This window comes from Mchenga conophoros, linkage group LG15 (assembly GCF_057382185.1).
Source record: "Mchenga conophoros isolate Kocher_MC1m ecotype Shallow Benthic linkage group LG15, M_conophoros_male_GT1.1, whole genome shotgun sequence".
NCBI lineage: Eukaryota > Metazoa > Chordata > Actinopteri > Cichliformes > Cichlidae > Mchenga > Mchenga conophoros.
The window spans coordinates 17,901,071-17,923,857 of NC_140540.1; the positions used below are offsets into that span (position 1 = coordinate 17,901,071).

The 22,787-nt window shown below is 41.1% G+C and overlaps 1 protein-coding gene across 2 annotated transcripts in view; it reads left to right on the forward strand.

The window, feature by feature from the left end:
• Positions 1 to 2,446: 2,446 nt before the first annotated feature.
• Positions 2,447 to 22,787, forward strand: part of jag2b (jagged canonical Notch ligand 2b) — a 43,496-nt gene continuing 23,155 nt past the window's right edge. For both annotated transcript variants that reach the window (XM_085246281.1, XM_085246282.1), the window contains exons 1-3: positions 2,447 to 3,299; positions 3,937 to 4,257; positions 20,102 to 20,156. In XM_085246281.1, the coding sequence (XP_085102407.1) occupies positions 3,231 to 3,299; positions 3,937 to 4,257; positions 20,102 to 20,156 (445 nt within the window). In that variant the 5' untranslated portion in view covers positions 2,447 to 3,230. The remainder of the gene's footprint in view (positions 3,300 to 3,936; positions 4,258 to 20,101; positions 20,157 to 22,787) is intronic.

The window sequence follows — 22,787 nt, forward strand, 5'->3', positions numbered from 1 at the left end:
AATGCGGGTTTTTTCCCCCCCTTTGATCAATTTTATAAAAAAAACCCGAATGTATTAAGAATCCTTGAGCTTAAAGATATGCTGAACAAATTGCATTAGTCACACATTTAAAGGAGAGACTCATATTAGTGAATCATAAACGTCTAAATGCTTTCACAGATGCGTTTCTACTGTGACATGAAAACAGGCCTGGCTATTGAAGTGCTGAATATGGGAATAAAAGCATTTTTAATATATGCTTTTAATGCAAGAGATTGGTTATGAATAACCTTCATATATAGAGGACTTTAACAGGTAAATCTAAAGCCACATCTATCTCTTAGGCTTTACTCTAGGGCTCTCTGCTAAACATTAACACCAGCATCCTAATAGCAATGCAAACATGCTGGTCACTGCCTTAGTTTAGCAACACCAAAAACCAATAAGACCAGTAGCAACAGTCCTTTCATCCATCCATCTTCCTCTGCTTACCTAGGGTCATGGGGCTGACTTGAACCTATGCCAGCTGTCAGACAATGAGAGCACGGTGCATCCCGGGCAGGTCGTTAGCTCCAGTATTCAGTAAAAAAGAAAATTATTGGCTGTAGTTTGAAAATTTATGGATCCCAGAGGGGAACATTTGTGTTTGCAACATTGGCAAAATATCCCAAAGCCACAAATACCACTCTCATGATTCCTTTTAAACAGTGCAGACATTGGGTCAGTAGGTTTAGGGTAGCGCACAAGAATTTTTAAGCAACCAAAAATTTTAATACTGTATTTTGAGCCTGCATCACGTTTTTTTGGGCTGACCACAAGCTGAACCATTATCTCCCAGCATGGAACATGCACACTCTTACACATTGTTCCTTTGCCACCCAAGACTATTTACTTATCCAACTTAAGGCACTAACATGTACTTGTGACAGCGTGTGAAATGTTCCAGTCAAAGCGACTGCGGTGGCTTAGGATATCGGCAGCCTCCTTCAAGGCCTATCTGACAGGTTGGCAGGCGCCTGATGAGGAGGAGACAGTGACATGAAAGGAGGCTGAAGGCTGCTGTCACGTACATTTTGAGTGGCAGTTTATCCTGGTAGCGTGGTAAATGTCTACCTGAGCCTGTAGAATTGTTGTCATAGTTTTTGGCCAGTTTATCTGGGTACTTGTTTAACGGAGCAATGTTAGGCTTGAAACTGAGTGTTAGTTTTCTTTAAATACCTCCCATCTATGACCCATGCAGTTAATGTTGCAGTCAAAAACATCCAGTCCTGTTAATATGAGTGCACATCTTACTTAAAACCTTACATGATTATAGTATTTAGCAAAATAACAAATAAAGGGCTGCTAAACTACTGGATATCGGGAGCTTTAACCTACAAATCACGCTCATGCTAAGGTGTGGCTCATAGTACTGAAGAAATACAATTTGTGGACACTCTGGCTCAATCGGGTCGAAGATGAGGAAGTTGTAAAAGTGTAAATTAGCATTAGATTAAAGGAGAATTCATTCTTAGTTGTGGGTGAATAACTGGAATGGTTAAAGTGGGAGCCTTTTCACAGCAGCCTTTTTCACAGCAGGTGCTTTAGGTTTCGGAGTGAGCAGCCGCTAGTTGCAGCTTGCCTATTAGAAGTGACCTTAATTCACTTCTTCAATGCAGGAAGAAAGAAATATCAAAAGAGCTTGAACATGCTTTGAGAAATGAGTATTGCTGTGCTTATAATGGGCTTAAAAAGCATGGAAAAACACTGGTAAGGACTGACCATCTGTCAGGGAGGACCAGATCACCTGAGTGCGCTGTCAGGTGATGCAGGTATCCCAAACATCTGTTTCTGTGAGCATGTATTTCTCTGTGTACAATCTGAGAGAAGAGGAGTCATTTTATATGACCAAACGCGCTTGCTGCTGTCGTTGCGTTCTTCGAGAGGGGGTCACCTCCACTCCTCGTGGAGTATAAAGGCAGCGGAATGAGCTGAGGACAAGGAAGCTCATTAAGTTAATAAGGGAGAGGTTTTATTGTGGATTTGTGTGGTCAAATAAAATAGCAATGAGATGCAGCAGAGAACAGAGAAGCAAAGGAAACAAGAGAAAATGTATGATGGGAAATGCTGCACCAACAGTAGGTTTGTGTTTTTAACTTAAGATCCGCGCAACACCTAAAAAATACTGGAAAAATTCGAACATGATTTCATATTTTTAAAGTTGACGAGTATTGCATAGACAGTAGAGGGCGCTCTAAACTGCAATTCGTGGACTGAAAAGTGTTGCGTTGTATGGAGTATTTTTTTTCCTTCCTCTTTTTTTTAACCTTTAATCGCAGTTAATAATCCAGAAATGTGGATGATTAGATTAAATACTTTAGCACCTCTTTATTTCTCCATATCACTCCAAAAACGGTGTTAGTGGCAACAATTTTAAGCATTATTAGATCAAATCAAAAGCAACCACTTGAAAAGAAAATGAAACTGTACTGTAAACGAATCAAGTAATCCCCGCAGATTAACGCCAAACATTTAGCACACTTGTAGGGCTTTATTTTTTATTTTTAACTTTAGGAGCAAATCATTTTTTTAATGTGCCTTCTGCCATCGGGCGTCACTTCATTTAAACACCCATCCAAATTTGTCTCTGGGCCTAATTAAGACTGTAATTAAAAGCACAGCAGCGCCGATAAGTTCCTAATTTGACATAGGCTAATGGCCATGCTCATTATAATATCTTTGCGGCCGCGTTTAATTAAAGTCGACCCCTGCTTTGTTTGCACGCTGTAATGCGGTTTGTCTAAATGAAGCTCAATAGAAAGGCAGTACAATTCAAGTTTTGGGTGGAGGAGGATTGAAGCGGGGGTTATTATACTATTGTCCGCCCCTTAATCCGGTTGGCTCAGAGACTGCCCGCAGGCCAATTTGTAAGTGGTTTGCGGAGCTGCCAATCACAGCAGACATCCTCTCCTCAGGCTGTGGCAACGAAACATCTCAGTTGCTGTGTGGAGAGATTTGACGGAGGGACGCTGCTGTACATGGACCATCACTGCGCCTGCAATCCGCCGCCTGTTCACACACACGCATGTAATGCCTCGCTGAAATCGGGACGTACACGTTGGAGACGACACGCGTGTCAATATTCCATCTTTGCATGTATGGAGAGGAGGAACTAGTCGCCGGTTCCGCGGCTGTTTGTCTTCTTTTTTTTTTTTTTTTTTTTTTTTAGATCGTCCCCCCCTCCCCACATATCACTCTAATTAGTCGGAGGCATGTGGAATCTCACCAGGATTAGGAATTGCTTCCCAATAGTGTGCCTGCTGTTGACGTTATGGACGGAGGTAAGAGGGTGTTTTTAAAAATAATTTATTTATTACTCGTATTTAATTCTGCTAATTTAAAAAAAAAAATGTTTAAAATTCAAATTAAAAAGTTGGTGGGCGTGGAGCGATGCGTTGGCTCTCCGGCGACGCATATTCGCGTCACATTAATCGATAATTGAATTACGTAGCCGTCAGTTGTGGAGCATGTGATCGTGTTACCATGACAAGTGTAAGGAATTGATACAGGCTACTCTCCATTTTGGTTTAATGCTGACTCCTTTATTTGAATTTCTTCATCTTCTTGAGGGGAGAGAATTAGGCCTGAACCAAACAAGTTGTAAGTTGGATTGCATCAATTGGCTGCTGCAGCGGTTAATTCGCTCCCGTCTGAGAGTAACCTGATTGTCTAAAATCCCAGCGTGCAAACTGTACGCTGTTCACGTGCTCCATTCATGATGCAGAAAAATATTGTGGCACATCCACCCAATCTCCAAAACCTCTATACCGTTTTAAATGGAGAGTAAGACTCAGATTTGGCCACTTCCATACTATTTTTTACGCACCAGATTAAGATGTATAAATTATGCTGTAATTTCTCCACAAGAGCCTATATGTAGTTCTCTCTATTAAAAAAATGTATATACGTTGGTTGTAGGTGTCCCAGTCAACCGGCTATTTCGAGCTGCAGTTGATCTCCGTGGAGAATGTAAACGGCGAGTTGGCGGACGGGGAGTGCTGCGACGGTCCCCGGAGCTCCCAGGACCTGAGCTGCACTCAAGACGAGTGCGACACTTACTTCAAAGTGTGCCTGAAGGAATATCAGATGGAGGTGGCCACCACTGGCTCCTGCACGTTCGGAGCTGAATCTACGCAAGTTGTCGGTGGAAATACGTTTTCTCTTAAGGGCGCCAACAATAACCCGAATAAAGTCGACGATGCTGGCAGGATTGTGATCCCCTTCCAGTTTGCTTGGCCGGTGAGTGATTTCTCTTGCTCCAGTTAAGCCTTTCTTTACCCTTTCTTCAGACAGTGCATCATTTTGAACCCGGTTTAAAATGTAGGGCGGGTTTGGGTTTTTTCCCCCTCCTTGTTACATGTACCCGCGGGCACACACACGCGCGCGCAAGCACACACCTGCAGAAACTCGTGGGTAGAAAACGCTCTGGTATTCTGCATAATGAGGTTTTCCCCAGCAGCACCTACCTGGAGAAAAGTTCATATTTTCAAAATAAGATCCACAAGATTAAAAAAAAAAAAAAAAACTACAGCTAACAGTTGCTTCCAAATTTAGTTGACAGTCAGTTATTTTGTTGATTATTTCATCTGGAGCTTATTTCTCAAAGGTCTGAGCAACACATCAGAAGCTGAAACCCCCCAAGTTGGTTTTGCTTTGTTTTTTGTTTTTTTTCTATTTGAAAGTGAGTAAAATTTCTGACCCATTATGAAAACGATTGCAGATTACCTTTAACTTTTGAGCAGCTATATCAACAATTGCTTGTTGCGGCTCAAATTAAAGCGATTCTCCTTTATGCTGTTAAGACTGGAGACAAGAACCTGTAAAGGAGTCGCAGTTGGAATAGATTTAAAGCAGTGATCCAAAATGATTTTGTAGCATCTCCCACCTCCTCTGTCTTATTACAGAGAAGCTAGACCTCATTAAAGGGGGTGCTTAGCAGCATCCTGTCCTTATGAGAACTGACACACATCGGGGCTAAATGATTACATGCTTCACAAGGATCCGATTGCAGTTACAGTGTTTCGCAGTGTCAACTGGGTCATCTTTTAAAGTTGCCCTGATATATGAGGATTGGCTTTGTTCCAGGCCACCAGCTTGCACCTGTCAAGGCCGTGATGGGGTGATTACTCTGAAATGCTTTGATATGTAGATGGTGGCGGATGGGGAGTGCTGCTGCTTTTATGGAGAAATGGTTACGGCAATGCTTTTTGCATCAGCAAATTGCTGATTTTAAAGTCAAATCAATTTATTGAGCCTTAGCTCGTTAACTTAAAGGTTGAACCTTATTGTTTGCTACTCGCAGTTTTGTGGGGTGATTGTTGGTGTGTGGGAGTGAAAACTCCTACTTTCACACATAGCAACATTCAACAGCCAAGTTTTACAGGTGTAGGAGATTGAGGGGATGCAGCCTGGTTGTAGGTGCTGGTTGGATGAATTCTGTAATACAATAATGAATGTGTTACATTATGCTCAAAGTTTGAAATATGCGTCAAGTTGGAGTGAATGATGCCTTTGGGTAGTAGCTCGATGTGCACTTCTGGCTGGTTTTGACAACTCTCCGCCCCTCTTCAGCACCCAGGAGCCTCCTCTCATGCTGTGCTTGCTAGGTGGCTGCTTGTGGTCCTTCCAGGCCAGTTAACCTCATTTCCCTCCAGATAACTGATAGCTGATAAAGGAGCAATTTTACTGTTTGAGGTTTTTATGATAATGAGTGCTTTCCTTTGGACACTCTAATGTCAAGCACTGTTTTCACACAGCCTCGAACACCTAAAGGTGTTCTTTACTATAAAGTAGCCAGTGAAACTCAATATGCGAACGCAGACGTCTGACACAGTTGGGGTAGACGTTAAAACGTCTTTAGGGGGATGTTTTGTGTCAAAGGAACTGTACTGCACATTATTGGCTGCTGTTTAGACCAGGATGTGTGTGCTGTCTTTTGAACTGCAGTTGAGGATGGATGACAAAATCAGCAGCAGTTTCCTAACTAATTGAGTGCTTCAGGTTTTATTATGATAAACGAAGTGAACTTAAGTACAAGTGGTTGACCAATAGTGAAATAACAGCTGCATTTACTTACTTTTTAGGTTCAGAGGAAATAATGTCTAGAAGCATTTGGATACAAAGGCATAATTTTGAGTGTATGCCACCACAGTGATTATTTGTGCAATAAATATTCAGTTTAAGTGGAGATGTTTAGCTTTAATTCAAGAGGCTGGGAGAAATCCTATTAACTGTTAAGGAATTAAAGCCATTAGGAGCTGTAATGTGATTGGGCAAATGAACATAATCATAAATTAAAATATTCATTTTCAAAAAAAAAAATTTCTTTTTAACTTTTCACTGAATCTGAGCAAAACGTTGTGCTCTACACTTGAATTCATCGGTCTTTACCTGTCTTCTGTCACATTGCTTAAACATCAGCAAGCCAGTGACAGCTGGTTGGAAGCTACGAATGGCCATATGTTAGACTCCCTGCCCAGTGTTGTAGAGGTGATGTTGTATTCCTTGGATCATGAGCCGTTTTAGTCGATTCTCGGCGTGTCTAGTAGACATTTTATTCTGTTCCTGGCGCCAATTACTGGTCTGCACCTCATGCTAGTAATGATAATACATCTACCACCTGGAGCAGGAGTGGGCAATTAATTTTCCCATGTTAACCTGAGAAAATGGGCCTGTTGTGGAGGACTGCACCAATAAGCTTCTGACGAGATAAAATTAACAGTGAGCAGTGAGTTCAGCTTATTGTTGAAGTCTCTGCTCACTGTGAGCTTAACAATAAGGGCCCGTTTTCTCATGTGGCCCCTTGGGAACCTTAATTGCCCACTTGGGTACCTGGAGGTGTTCTTCATATGAATTGATCCGACAAAGGGATTTTTCTGTACCATGGAAAGGATTCCGGGATAATCAACAGCTTTTGTGCAAATAGCCCAAAGGCTATGTTAATTGCCTTTTGATCCTTTGAAAAGGATGGAGCACCATATTTATTAATGACTTAAAATGCCTGAAATCTTTCCTCAAATTGAGGCAGTCTGCTGTGTCCAAAATGACTTGATAAAAGGCTAAAAGACAAAAAAGTCAATGTCTAGCCATATATATTCACCATCAAGTTATAATTCATCTGAGTTGAGTATTCCTTCGAGTCTAACTCAAACTTCATATGGACTAACTACATGGTTCATATCTCATAAAATATGATCCACTGAGGATCTCAACAACTTGAGGCAGAGGTGAAGAGGGCTGTTCTGGTGTGTCGTACTTCTGTTAAGTGCCCGGCTGATAACGTCGCAGTATTCCAGTGCCAGATGTCACAACAAGTCTTCGGGGTCACTGGCTGTGGCCTTGTTTCTTTCCTCACTGAAGAAACAAAGATGCAGTGTACTATTGGCTGTGTCATCTGGTCAACTGCCCATTTCGAGCCACATGAAAACCAGCGAGGCCTGGACTCTTCTGTCATCTTGAATCAGGCTTGAGCAGAATGAATGATTTTATTCCTGCTCTCAATTTTGATCCTTATCAGATGTTGATGTCAACAGAAAAAATTCTGCTCAGGTTGCCTTTTTTGATGATAATAAATGTTCTTGTTCATACTTAAACATACACTTAATTAGTCTCACACTTTCTTATGATAGCGGAAATTTGAATCCTAGGATCTTGGCTATGCAAGTCTGCGTAATTTAGATCGATGGTTATGTTGCTGCTAAAGACACTAAGTTTCAATTAAACCGTTCACCTAAGCTAAATCTGAAAGTGAACATTTAATCTCAGTCTTGTGTAGAGCACTCAGGCTGTAACAAAAAAAGGTTATCATGTATTCCTGGAGACGATTGTCTCCACAGAAATGGTGGCTCTATGCATCATAGTTTCTTCTGTTCTTCTATCATCACACCAGTATGATTCAGCTGCTAATGGCTGATTTTTATCCATTCTTTGGAATTCTCCCAGTGATTCTCTGTCTTGTTGTTCTCTTGACAGCATGCCAGTAAAAAGACTGATTAGTGATGCCACCTCTGAGCTCAGCCTCCACTTTTTTTTCTTCTCTCTCTCTTTCTTCAGTCCTAAATTTACTGCTTATACTCTCGTGGCTTTAAATCTTTTTGTTAGACCGACATTCATATTGTAATTAGGATGTCACCAGAACCAATACTTAGAACTTTTGATTCAGATATTCTGACAACACGATGGTACTCGTGTTTTTCTTTATTACCGTGGGTACCGCGTGCAGCATATCTGCCACTACAGTTCTTCTGGAACTGAAGGGGGCAGCATATGTCTACAAGTGTTCCAGTCTGTCCTTACATGCTGAAGAAGAAAGATGTCCATAAGCACGCAAAAAAACAGCACATGGAAGATTGCGACTAGTACAACTTCTGCGATGTGTCCACCCTAACTTGCGGATAGGAAAGGCAGTCAAACCAATATCCAAGTGATACTGTCCAGCTTTGTAGACAAAGGGAGGAAATCCTTTAAATTTAGTGAAGGAACTATCCATAGACAAGATCTGTCCAAAGAATTCGAGGGGGAATGAGTTTCAATGCAACATCTTCTTAAAATATTATTTTTCTTAGGAAATATTGCTATTTTGTTTGAGATAGTTGGCATTGCAGCTGAAAAATCAACTGTGTTCCCAATGCTAACGTTCAATCTCGTAATGTTAGTAGGCAACGCAGGAGCCATCCTAGCATTTCAGTCTGTGTCCTGTCAATAAAATATAATAACCTTCGGAGGGACTCTGCGTAGAGCTGCTGCTACTCCACATCAAAATGACCCAGCTGAGGTGGTTCAGGCGTTTGACCAGGATGAGCGCCTCCTGCATGAGGTGTTCTAAGCATGTCCTACCAGAATAAGGCCTCGGGGTAGACCCAGGACACGCTTGCATCTTTTGGCTGGCCTGGGAGCACCACTTCCATGTTCACTTGAATAGGCTGGAGGACGAGGAACGGGGAGGTCTGAGCTTCTCTGCTTAGGCTGCTGCCTCTGCAAGCCAGCTTCAGAAAAAGGATTGATGGATAAAAATCTGTTTCCCATAGAAATCTATATCAGTCTTGTTATTTATTTATTTATTTTTATTTTTTATAATCGCAGCCATCGCCATCTGGTGGCCTTCAAATAGAATGCAGGGGTTTCCACATAGAATTCAGAATGCACCGAATTGGTTTCATTTGTCCAAACTGGAAACGAAATCTACCAAACCTTTGTTAGACATTGCTTTGTGTTTGGCTACTATCACCCATCTTGTCTGTAACTTACTGAACATTATGGTGATGGAGCGGCTCTGATTGGAGGTTCTTGACTTGGGTCCCAGTTGATTATGAGCAGACTGGGCCAAAGGGGGGGGGAAAGGAACAGACTCAATGATGGTTAAATCAGGGTTAGGCTAGTCATTTCCCTGCGTTTCCATTATTTAGGCCAGACTAGGTTAATCACTGATTTTCTTAATCTTGGCCTTAGAAAGATTAAAAATAAGCCTATTTGCTCATTAAAATAAAAACAGCGTTCATGTTTAATAAAGCCCATGGACCTTATGCAATGTAGATTCACATGCTCCAGCTCGCAGATGAGCTGACCAAGTTAGTGCCTTGTTTGGCCACTCTTATTGAGTTTCCTTTTTGTTGGCTCATGCTGCGTGCGTACTTCTGGAGAGCAAGTGAAAGAGAGAGCCACGTCTTACTTCCATTTGAACACTAATGAAATTGCCGGTGGAATTTCTTTTCCTATCTTTCTCTCATCCTCCCTGCCCTCAAGTGACATCAGCCGGACGTCCGTTTGATGTGATCCTGCCTGTAACTCTATCCGCTCCAGGCTTTGACATGTATCAAGCCTCCATCCTCACTCTGCTAGTTAATGGATGTAGGGAGGTAGTTTAAACTCTACTGGGATCTACACCAGGCATCAGTGTCATTAAAATGCTTAAACTACATATTTCTTAAAATAGTTTGTTTCCTAGAATAAAGAGTTTTTAAACACTCTGACCCATCTATGGTAAAGGGATAGTGAGTGTGCTACAGGTTGGTTTATTTGTTCTTCCGCTCACGCACTCCCTTAATGTGTAGTTGGTCTCATGCGGCTGATTATTTCAACTGTGAGCAGATTTGATTCACAATTAAATGACATCTCAACTTAGCCGTACCTGCTAAATTTTATTTTACATAACTCTTTTCTGGAGCAAACATAAATTATTGGAATTCCTGTTTCATGCTTCTGTTGAGAATAAAAGTACAAAAACCTCGACTGACTCCTAGAAGATGGTCAAGGACACAGTCCCCAACTCAGTCATTGTGCTTGTATCAAGTTATGAATTATACATCCTAGGATAAAGATGCACATTCTGGGATACTAGGTAGTAATTGTGTTAAAGTATGCTGTGCACACATTTGACAGGTGTGAAGTACTTGCAAGATGAATGGAAAAAGGAAGTGAAGTGGTTGGATACTGCATCTAGCAATATATATGCATATCCAACACCACATATCACCTATAACATGTGATCTATTTGCTCCTGACCCGTTATCAGAGTAAAACTCCGTAGCAGACAAAACCTTCTAACATAGAACTCTTTGTCTTATAAACGTCAGCAAATTTGAGCTTGAGCAGCGGAAAATGTTCTTGAGTATCATCGCATTTCTCAGACAAGGATTCTTATTGATGCATCTGAATATGAGAATGAAGCAGAGCATTTCAGTGCTTTGGTGATGCACTGCAGGCTCATGTAATGTAGGTCTTTCCTCCTTCCTCCCCTCTCTGGCTGAGGGGCAGCTATATTATTTATTTTTTTTCGACGCGCATGCACACACACACAGAGAGAGAGAGGCTAAAGCAGGCTGCCATGGTTAACCACACCTGATACGGAGCGTGTCAGAGCTGTTGCTAGGAGACGGCTGCATAGGCCTCTAGTAAACAATTATCTTTCCTCTGTGTGGCTCCCTCCCCCATCCATCCTCCTCTGGTCCCAGGGCTGGTCTGTGGAAAGCTACTCACACGAGTCTCACCTGTGATTCAGCGTTGTTCTGTATCGATTATACAATTAGCCACTCGCACTGAACTCCCAAAGTGACATAATGGGACGTAAGAGAGCCTTTCTTTTTTTAAGAAGTGGTGATTAAGATGTGGTAGCCTACAGTTTTATTACTTTTATCTTTGCATGTTCCTCTAGGCTTTACTGCAGAATGAGATTTTTTTTTTTTTTTTTTTTGTTCCTGAAATGATTGACCATATTCTTCCAATTTTATTAAGTAAAAAAAACCTGTAAATTATTAAACAAAGATGTAAACAGATTAAATTTATCAGGCAGTAGCTCCACACTTTGGGTTCTGACTTAGCGGACTGACGTAAACAACAGTCCAAATGCTCTGTGCTACTGAGTGAGGGGGGGGGCTTCAGTGAACTGTGATGAACTGACATCTTACCATGAAAGGCTCACTAATAACTGGATCATTTCAGTCTTTACAGTTCTCATCTTTTACAGTTAAGTGCAATTACAGATTCAATCTTTGGACATTTATTGCAGTTTCACGCTCTTTGACTCGTGTGTCTCAAATGGGAATCAAACCTCTCCTAATGAGCTCGTAAATATCATGTTCGTATATATAAAGTTTCTTATGACTTCAGAGGAACTCGACAGTTATTAATGTCAGACAGCCACTTTTGTTTATAACATAAACATAGCGTTATCGCTAAGTCTTGGTGACTGAAAGTAATGCTTCTGTTTTATTGTAAAAACGGTCATCACAATTAACTAATTAATTGGCTCTGGATATTGATCTTTAAAAGTAAGTCGACTAAAAATAAACCGTAAACGCCAAGTTTGTTTTTAAAAGGAACAAAATCTCTAGAATCACAGCTGTTTTCATCAACACTGGTAAAAATGTTGCAGATGGGTATTTTAAGAAGATGTGACACATCCTGTTTCCACACTGTATGAAAATAAGCTCATTATTTTTCTTTGGCGTAAACCATATTTTAACCAAACCACTGCACTGCGAATGCAAATGGGCTTTAAGTTGCCATTGAGCCATTTCCTATAGAGTCATGAGAACACCTTGTGCAAACATAACCAGAGGCAAATTGACGCACAAAATTTCAAATTGCATCTGCGTGGTCCAACATGCAGACTCTTGTCATTTTCAGTGGTAAAGGTTTCAGTTCAGATTTCATTGATGTAAGTAGAAGAGGGAACATGTTAAATGAATAAAACGGCGAGATTTAGCACAGTGAATCTGTTCTACAGTGTACCTACTGTAATTTTATAACATCTGCTGTGTAGTTAATGCCTTCCTTAGCTCGACTACATCCATAATGTATCGAAGTTTACTATCTAAACGTTTTTTTGTTTTTATCAGTGTATGTAAGGTTGGTAACTGAAGGATTTTTGCTTTATTTTTTATTTTTTATTTTTTTTAAATCCTGTCTAGAAGGGGACTGCATGTGCTCCTTTGTTGTGATCTCACAGGTGAGAGAGGGTGTATTCATGAACGCGTTTAAGACGGTGGTCTGAGTACTCTCTTGTGGATCTGAGCTCATGGGACAGATGAAGAAAACTCCACTGTTTACATCTGCAGAGTCTCTGCTCAAAATGAAACTGGTGTTTTCAGATTTACTGTAAATGCACAGTGCACCTGCTCCACCCGTGTGTGTGTGTGTGTGTGTGTGATGTTTGTTTTTTTTTGTTGTTTTTTTTTTTCTGCTAAAGATCAATGATATATTTGGTATGTTTCACATTTAAAACACTGCAGCAAAAGCACTGTCTGGTATATCATCAGTCCATTTGGTAGCCAGTGTTCATATTAACAGAGGAAGAAGTGCAATTGGTCTAAATGAAGTAAAAGGGGGAGGGGGGGTGACACCTTGATTAAGGTGTCATACTTGATCTACAGATGTAGGCTCAAAGTTACACCTGAAAGGACTCACAAGCACTGCTGTATGTATTTTTTTTTTTTCTGGTGGAAACCTTTTAAATCATATGACAATTTCTTTTCCAGTATTTTCACCACATACTTTAAAAGTCATTATGTCTCTTATTGTAAAAACATTGCTTAAGTAGGTGGCACAGTGACCTGCTTGTCAACGAATGCTGCACATGTTATTTGTATAACCCTGTTGTACAGTAAGTTGTGTGTCGGCACCTGTGTGTATTTCCATGGTCACTCTGCATTGAAGCGTGTTGTTGTGGCCCACCACATCCCCTGCCTCTTGTTAAATGAATGGTGTGCAGGTGCAAGAGGCTCCTTGTGGGGGTAATTAAAGCATGTCATTACATGGGCAGTTAAATTGTCACTGTTCTGTTGAACTTGTTTGAAATGATAATGGGGCTGTGCTGGAGGCGGTCCTGGGTTGCACTCGAGTCAGGAGCCCTGTTGCTTTGGATCAGGAATTGGCCTGTTAATGTTTCTGAAGCATGCTTATTTCTCTAGTACCTCTTAGACCTCTGAAGGCAAATTAACTCCAGAGGAAGTAATTTGCAAATATCCAAGACGCTGCAGTAATGGAGATTTAACCTGTTTGAACTCTGACTTGTTTGTCACACTTGGCACGCATCGGGATGAACTCATGACATGTGGCATTTCTGTCAATAGTTTTGTGACTGTCAGTGAATTATTTTCAGCTAACTTACAGCATTTAAACTGCCTTTGTAGTGTCACCCCTCTCATCCCCCACCACATCTTAGCTTTTAGCTAGGGCTGCTCAATTAATCGAATTTTAATCACGATTACGATCTGGGCTTTCAACGATCATTAAAAATGACTGAGCCGATTATTAGCCCCTCCCTCATTTATCCGCGACACCTTAAAGGCCGGTCCGTGAAAATATTGTCGGGCATAAACCGGTCCGTGGCGCAAAAAAGGTTGGAGACCGCTGATTAAGAGGACCCGAGGGAAGCTCGGAAAGCTAAGCAGAAGTTATTTGGAGAGTGACTGCCGTTGGTTGAAAAGAGAGTTTAAAAAAAAAAAAAAAAACTTCAGTGGTGTTGCACACTATTTTATATTATTTTTTTAAAGTCATTGTTAACCCTTTAAAGCCGGTCAGAGCAGCACGCTCCGTTTTGCGTAACTATTTTTAAATACCTGTAGAACCTGAACCGTGTAAGCTAGTGCAATAATTTGTTTTGCATATGAAACCGGAGGAGTTGTACTTACATCTTATGCCATCAGCTTGTCCTCGGTCACGGTTTCCTTCCACATATAGCTTTGCAAAAATTGCATAAAAAGCGCTTGCAGGAACAAAAACATAATATTCCAGAAACACGCTTTGCCGTTCCTATCAGCTGTTCGTAACACTTCCCACAGTGAAATGATGCACCTGCTGTTTTCTTTGCAAATTTGCATCATAGGATTGTTTTTTGTTTTTCCTGCAGTATATAAAAATTGCTGTATCTCCAAAATAAAACTATGAAGACACTCAAAATAAATTTCCTGTTGTTGTAAACTATTTTTTGCAACTTTATTGTATTTAAAGTTTTGAGGGATAAACCTCTTAAATTTCTCCAAGTAGAAATATATGTAAACAAAACAAAAGCGATTTTCAATTTTTTTGTAGTTTATTGCACTTTTTTGCAATTTATGTAATTACTATGGACTTAATGCATACATATTATTAAAATATGGGCTATAACAGTTGTATTGATGTATAGCAACTTGAAATGCTCCCACAAATGGCACTACAGCATGTAAAAAAAAATAAATAAATAAATAAATAAAATAATATAAGCTCTGGTGGACTTGGTTCTATAGTAGGTCTTAAAGGGTTAAATAAATATCGTCAAATAATCGTGATCTCAATTTCAGTGAAAATAATCGTGATTATCATTTTTGCCATAATCGAGCAGCCCTACTTTTAGCTTATTTTAATTGTAACTCTAAACTAGCACACGGCAACGCCGAGCTCGTTAGCCTTTGTATACACATGTGCATGCGTCAGTGTTTGTTTTGCGTGTAACACAGTCTTGGATTATGCTGGTTAATTAGCACCAGGAGGGGAGGGGTTTGTTGTATTGGAAGTGCATGGGTAATGACCCTGTTGGCATAGTAGCAGCATGCTCAATGGGCCGTGTGTGTGTGTGCACAGCCGGTATATGCCAGCCAGCCAAATGCCTTGCCTTCAGTACGAGATCTCTTGGCACACGACTCTGGCAGGCGTGCAGAACTCATAGCCCTCCACCTCTCTACCCAGAGAGATGAGACTGTCTGTAATCTGCTTCCTCAACTACACCTGTGGTTGCAATGGTGAAAATAAATGATGCCTAACTTGACTGCTAGAGGACATTTAAAAATAAACCCAACATAATCCTGTGATTTATTTGCCAGCTTCTCCTCCTTTAAAGATGTTAAAATCACAGGATTATGTCATAAATATTTGATAGGTTGACGACACTAATCATATATTTGTGTGCTCAGGATTCTAATTGTCTTTATGACTGAGAATTTATTTCCTACTAGGTTATTTTAGAGTTTTCCATACCTGGAAACCTGGAATGGCCACTGTGCTGTTTCAACACTGATGTCAAGAAGGGTCAAAAACCATCCAACCTTTCTGCCTGCCAACATATGCAAGGACTTTGCCACTGGAGGTCTTTGATCCTTGCCTCTGAACAGATTGAGGAGCTAGTCTGAGAGATTTACATTTGAAGTCCACTCTACTGGCAGAAGTGATGGGAAGCTCACATTTTTATTTTATTTTTTTCAAATGTTTTACCCTGAAATGGCTTCCCAAAATCCTATACCTGAGCATGCTTTCCTTCCCTTGGAAACTTCTCTGCTTTGGGGTTGCTTGATTACTGATCCTGATTCATTAGGAAATGGCAATACCAGATGAATTCTGTTATTTCTCACCTTACCTGGTACTAAATATTAAGGGTGACATAGCATGTCATATCTCTCATTAATCCAGATTTTTAGCAGTTCTTCCAGAGATCCTGTGTCACATGCTCTTGTGTCCACTCTAGGAAGGACTTCTAGTGCGGTGCCTTTACACTAGAATAGTGTAAACTCGGCCCTATTAACATCAAAAGCTGGGATTGACATCGCAGATTAATGAAGATTACATGTGGCGATTACTGGCCATGGAATGAATTGTGATGACCTTTTGTCCCATCAGAAGGTAATAAATCAGACATCAGTTAAACTCTCTGTAGACGAGCTTGGAGGTGGGCATGTAGGCTACCTTCAGTGGACATGCGAGACAAAAATAGCTCAAGGACACAGACGGGGCTTTTTTTTTTTTTTTGTTTGTTTGTTTGTTTCCTTTTAAATTGCGAGTGCTAATCTGAGACCTTTTTTTATAGTAACTATGTGAAAGTCGTTCTCAAAGCTCGGTTGATATCCCAACTTTCCCCAAGGGACAGAAATTAGTCAATCAAAGCTGTGATCTACAAAGCAGACGCGCCCCTCCAACGATACGGAATTGTTGGCAGACGGGGATGTTGCATGGGATTACACACCAGCCCTGGATCTCACATTCTCAGTATTCTTCGAATGCAAACCCGCACGTCGCCCCCACATACAGAGGGCTGACCCCTCTTTTGAAAAAGAAGCGTGCAGATCCCATGCTTAGTGACCCCAACCTGCCCCGGCTTCCACTTCCCACTGCCACCTCTCTCTGTTTCCCGTCCCTTTTATTATTTCAACAGCCACCTTCCACTCACCCATCCACCCATCGTCTGGCGTGGGAACCTACACCTGTAGCTCTCCCCAGACATCACTAGTGGTACATCCTTTGCTTTTATCATCATTGTGGTCTACTGTGGAGAATTAAATAACTACCTGGAATAGATAATGATTATTATTTTTCCCTTAAATGTCAGTGCATCATTACCTCAGTCACTGAGTGCATCCAACTAACATCCTTTGTTTCTTACCATTGCTCCCCCTTCTTGACTTGAAAGCTAGGATTTCTCCAAGTAAATCCTCTAATCCATTTGGAAGGGTTTTGGAGATTTGACTGCAGATACTTTGTAGTCTCAAATGATGTATTTCACGCTGTCAGACATGGCAGATGTGTTTTGAGTTGAAAAAAGGGCAGGTTAATGATGTTAGGATACTTTCTGAGTCTGATTATATGATTAGGACTTGCACAGGAGCCACTGGCGGCTTGTTTTGACTTCAGCAATTCAACTGTGCTGCTCAGGCTCAGTAGCACACATGCTGACACTAATTGTCCCCGTGCTGACTGTGTCTCTTCATGGACAATGGTTTTGATTGGAATGGGGGTGAGTTACGGTGTTGGGACAAGGGTCTTTGTTCAGTTGCCTTCACCCCCTTCCCTCCCCCACTCCTCCCCTTTATCCCTCTGCCCATCCATCTATCTTGTTCCAACAATTTGGGCAGCTGTCACTTAATCCAGCTAATCACAGACTGGGACGGTCTGTGGGAAACCAGACTAGTCCATGGCTTTGCTCATCCCCAGCATGCGCGATTCGGGACTGTTTACTCAAACGTTTACTACATGTAGGCATGTAAGGAAGCCTGGACTTAAAGTAAACCCCAAAAGGTGCAAGTCACGGTATGACCACCCCTTCTTTGTTTAATCTTTGAATGTGCGTCACGACAAGGTTCGTCTCTCTGCATAGTCTCACGAAACGACAGGCTTCATTCTAAGATCTCCTGTCCCAAATGCATGTATTGCCACTTATAGTTCCTCTTTATATCCACTGGCATATGCACCCACCCATCCAAATGCTCTGAGTGGGTCGGCCAGCCCACCCTTTTGTTGTTGGGGGAGGGTGGGTTTTTAGAAAGGTCAGAAGCCGTCTACGTGTCGTGGGATGATGCACGTTCATGTATAATAATCCACGTTTGAGCCCGCATCTGTTGTGTGTCTGCGGTCGGATGGGTTGGCAAAGCTTCTGGCAACAGAAGCACGAGTCTGCCCATGCCCTGATCCCCTGATTTCTCTTAACTCCTAACTATAGCTTTCCATCTCTTCACGCCAGCCTTCTTTTCTTTTCTAATGTTGTCTTGCCTGGATACATACAATCTCATACACCTGCACTCCCAATCCTTATTAACCCAAGCTCTCCCGCTCACACCTATCCTGTCATCTTCCATTCCGTTCTCTTTTCACCAATGATCTTCCACAATAACACTCCCCTCCCTTTCCTCCCGCTGCCACCCACAGCCAGACAAGCCTCTTTAATCCAACAGCCCAGCAGCAACTAGCCTACCAGCTTGTTGGTCCCCCAGAACAACAACGTAGGCAGACGTACACATGTTTTACAGTGACCCTCCCTGATTTCTCCTCCTCATTTCATTCAACTTTAAGTAGCTCAAATGCTACTATCTTTTTTTTTTTCCTTCCATCCACACTGAGAGTAATGCCCCGTCATTGACATTACACTAGAGATCACAGCAGTCACACTGTGGCTACTACAACTGTCACTGGCGGTGACGTAACGAGTGCTATTTAGGTCAGCTAGTTGCCTAGCAGTGTGCCCTGCAGCACACCAGCTAGATTACTGTGATACTGGTTAGCTTGGTTATTTTGTGTGCGGGTGTTTACTCGAGCAGCATCAGCTGTGCAGAATGCTCAAGTTTTTGCTGCATCGTTGCTTAAAACGCAAACGATTGTCTGGTTTCCATTAAGTGTGAATAAAACAGTTTCAGTCCATAAACTGACTTTCATCAGAGTGGGCGGTCCCGTCTGTCCATTGGTCGAGGGGAGTTAAGCAACCAGAGGAGCTTTCACATTAATGAAACTCCATCAATAGATCATCAATCGTATCTTTGCTCGTCTTTATTATTAATTGCACAATAATTTCAGCAGAGTGTAAAACCCATGTAGCGCTGTCGTACTGGTTAACTGTAAAGCATAACTTGGACAGAAACAAGATAATCCCCTTAGCTGCTGCTTTCTTTCACTGTCTGACAACCAAGGATAAAGCCAATTCATCTCACACAGCTTATACTGGCAAAGTGACCGTACATTTTTGCAGATTTTTCTTCTTTTTTTTTTTTAATTTCTTTTTTGATAAAAGGCAAACTTAAAAACTGGAGACTGAAGCAGGAAAGATTGACTTTGGTTAGACATCACTTTTGCACATTAGACTGAAATGTGTACATGTGATCATAGCCCCTGCCTGACATGTACTATATCTTGTAGTTGTATTCCTGAATGGCTCTTATCTCATTTTGATGTGTTTGGACCGCTCTGTAAGGGTACAAAAACTCTTTTAAACCAGCTATAATCCCAATACCCAATGCGATGCATTATCTTCCTGTCATGTACTTTTCACATCGAAGTCCTGTTCCCTGTCTTGGCTCTTTTCCACAGTTGTAATTGTTGTCTTACACTGTCAATGAAACCCAATGATTCAGCAGTAACTTCAGCATACCCTTGGATAATGGAGCCGAGGTCCATATGAGACGCTGTAGTAGCAGTAAAATTGATTTTTGTATCCGTGCGTGCTGATGTTTGAGAGCAGCACAGCTGAGGCTAAAATGATCATCTCCACAGTTCGGTCTGTTTTTAGGAAACGACTGTCATTATTAATGCGTACTGCTGTGATTTTAGGAACAAAATGACAAAGGCTGTTTTAATGTTCCCTTTTTCCCCCCCTCTAGTTACAAAAAACAAAAACTGGTTGGAGAATATTTCATTGTCCTCAATTCCTCTTTGTCTTTAGATTTAAATGTCAACAAGGTTACCTTCAAGACGAGTAAAATCAACTGAAATTCTGTCTTGCAATGCTCACTGGGTTTCGCTACAACAGCCATGTCACAATTGGACTGGTCACGGTAATCACTGAATAAAGTGGACCTTTTCATTGTACAGCAGGTATTACAGTGTGGCCTGTGATTAATAGTCCCAAACATTTGTGCGTGCATTGGAATATAAGGTGTACTCTGAGACTCTGTTTGCAACTTCATTTACTGGAAATGCATTGATTTCTGTTTGTAGAAGGAAAAAGAGCTGCAAAAATGCAGCTTATGGACACAACTATTACATGTGCATGATCCTGAAGACTCCTGTTATTCACATTATACCAGTCAATGGCCAACGCTAAACAAGCTCATTTAGGCCCACCTGCCCAAAACTAAAATAATGAGTCATAAATGCCATGTGACTAATGTCTTTTTGTTTTTGCTTTTTCCTTCAGCGGACATACACGTTGATTGTAGAGGCCTGGGACTGGGACAACAAGACACGAGAAAGTAAGTTTAAACCTCACCTTCATCATACTGCTTTGGATTTTACTATGTAGCGTTTGTCAGTAAGAAGTGTTTAGTACAAATCTTGACTGGCGTTGGATTTCTTTGAGTTTAGTATCGACATCAATACTTGAGTTTCGAATTTGATTTGATTGCAATCCAGTGTGTGTGTAGTAAGGGTTTCTTTTTTTTAATGTATTTTTTCCTTATTTATTTATTTTAATACAGTAATGAGAACATCTTACAGTTAAAAAAAAAAAACCACGACGCTACATTACGTTTAATCATTTCCACTAAAATGTGCCAAAGATCTTTCCAGCATATCCTCCAAATTTCTTAAATACTTTGTGACACATAGTTTAATGATGGCTTAATGGCAGAGGTCACGAATTACAGGACTCCTCATAAAGAATATAAGCCTTGGTTTTCCTTGGCTATGTTGGCTGTGGCAGTCAGTTTTGACCAGCTGTATCCTGTTTTCCTTTGGTTGTGTCCGCTGGGTGGACTCCTGTAGAGCCTCTTTTTTTCCCCATCTGAGCAGTAGCCCAGTCTAGGAGGAAGAGGACACATTGAGGCATATAATGTCTGCATGTCTAGATGTAACTTTGATCTGTGAGAAAGGTGTCATTTTTCATGTGTCTCTATTAACCTTATGTGCATGCAAGGGTGAATTAATTTTTGTATTGAATCATGCCATCCTGTCTTGTCCAGTCTTGAGCTTATTCTGTTTATATGAGGTCACTGCATCCTGTTTTGTCCATAACATCAAACACACTTCCACTTGAGAATGCAGACAATGGAGAAGAAATAGATTTTGACATCATCACTCTTTGATTAGACTGTGCATGCCCTGTGTAGTCTCCTGTTTCTGCACTGATTGTGTACATTTACGGTAATTAGTTCTGATGAAGGTGGTACGGCCCAGTTGTTGAGTAACAGACCAGTTGATTATCTGCCAACTACTCTCGCTTTAGTCTCAGCCAAATCGCTATAAAGAAGATGAAGATTTTTTTTTTTTTTCCCCCCAAGACATGGGACTCCTCACCAAGATGAGAAGGAAAATGCTGTGCTTTTCATCATTTGCCAAACTATAGAAAAACCTTAATTATACTGTCCTTTGAATCTGAGGCAGTTTAGATTTTATTTTATTTTCATTGTCATTTTCAGATGTCACTGGCTTTTATGTCCCAAATTTCTTACCTTAGTAAGTTCAAGAAATAACAATGTCTGGAACAAACACGTTTGGTTTTTTCTTTTGTGGAGGATGGTGGGCCAGTCTGCAGTAGTAGCAAGCTTATGTCAGAGTTGGGCAGTTATTACAGCTTTTCTCAGCAGGTGGGAGGGTTGGACAGGTCACACGTGAACTTGTCTTATCTTTTCATTAGCAGTGGTGTCTTGTGCTTTTCATAGCAACGTGTTAGAAGTAGGTTTATTTCATGAGTAATGGTAAGGCAACTTTTTATAAATGGGGAGACTTGTTAGAAAGACATGGACCTCATTCTCCAGTAGTTCTAAGACAGCGCTCCCCAAACCTTTTTGCGCTACATGTCAGACATGATTTTTACGGACTGGCCTTTAAGGTGTCGTCCATAAATACAACAAAATAAAATGATACAACAAAGACAAACTGTGGTATTTTGTAAATACAATAATAACCGTGAATTCACTGTGTAATTGTAACTTTACTAGCAGCGTCCCCCTGAAATGCGCCAACAACATTGAGAGTAACATCGTCCCCTCTGCCCCTTAATGCTCTCTGGTCGCTATGGTAATGCATACATATTTCTTTCAAAATAAGACACAACTACAACACAGGAAAAGACCCAGAGAAACAGAGTTAATAATAATTTAAAAAAAAAAAAACAACAACCTGAAAACCATAAATTTCACACCCAAGCCTGAACTCTCGCAGCCTGGTACCAAGCGACTCCTGTACTGGTCTGTGGCCCGGGGGTTGGGGGACCGCTGTTCTAAGATGTCAAGCCTTCATCTAGATTTACAGAACAGAAAAGCATCATCTGAACCCCTTTGTTACTGATGGTAAAAGATTTTCTTCCACCAAAACTAAAGCGCCAGTCACACAAATTTAGAGACCTATCAGTGGGTTTTTTGTCTTCTTTGGTTGCACTGACTGGTCTGTAGGCCTTAGTAGAGCCAAGATCATGAACATTGAAGCACCAGTTCTATTACACCAGATCTATACTGGGCCAACACCAGAACACCACATATTGGTGAGAATTGGGGTGCAACAACCAAATCCGTAGTTTGATCTATACTAATGGATACATGTGGAACTGCAGCTTGAAGCCGTTGTAACCATTGCAAGAAAAAACAAAAAAAGGAGCCTGTTAAGTCAGTTGGTAGTGCTGAAAAAACAGTGCTTGTATTAATATGGACACCAATGCTAATGAATCAATGCTGGGACATATTCAGTCTTCCTTCCTCATGTTTCCCTGTTCGTCCCCGTTGTAGTGCTCCTTTGTCATTCACTTGCCTCTTCAGAGACCTCCTCACCCCAGTGGTGTACTCTGACTCACTGTGTACTAGAGGTGCACTCTAACTAGAACCTGTAGCAGGTGGAGACTTTGGAGAGTTTGCAGAACAGAACAGGGTCTGCATTTGCAAGCTACTGCA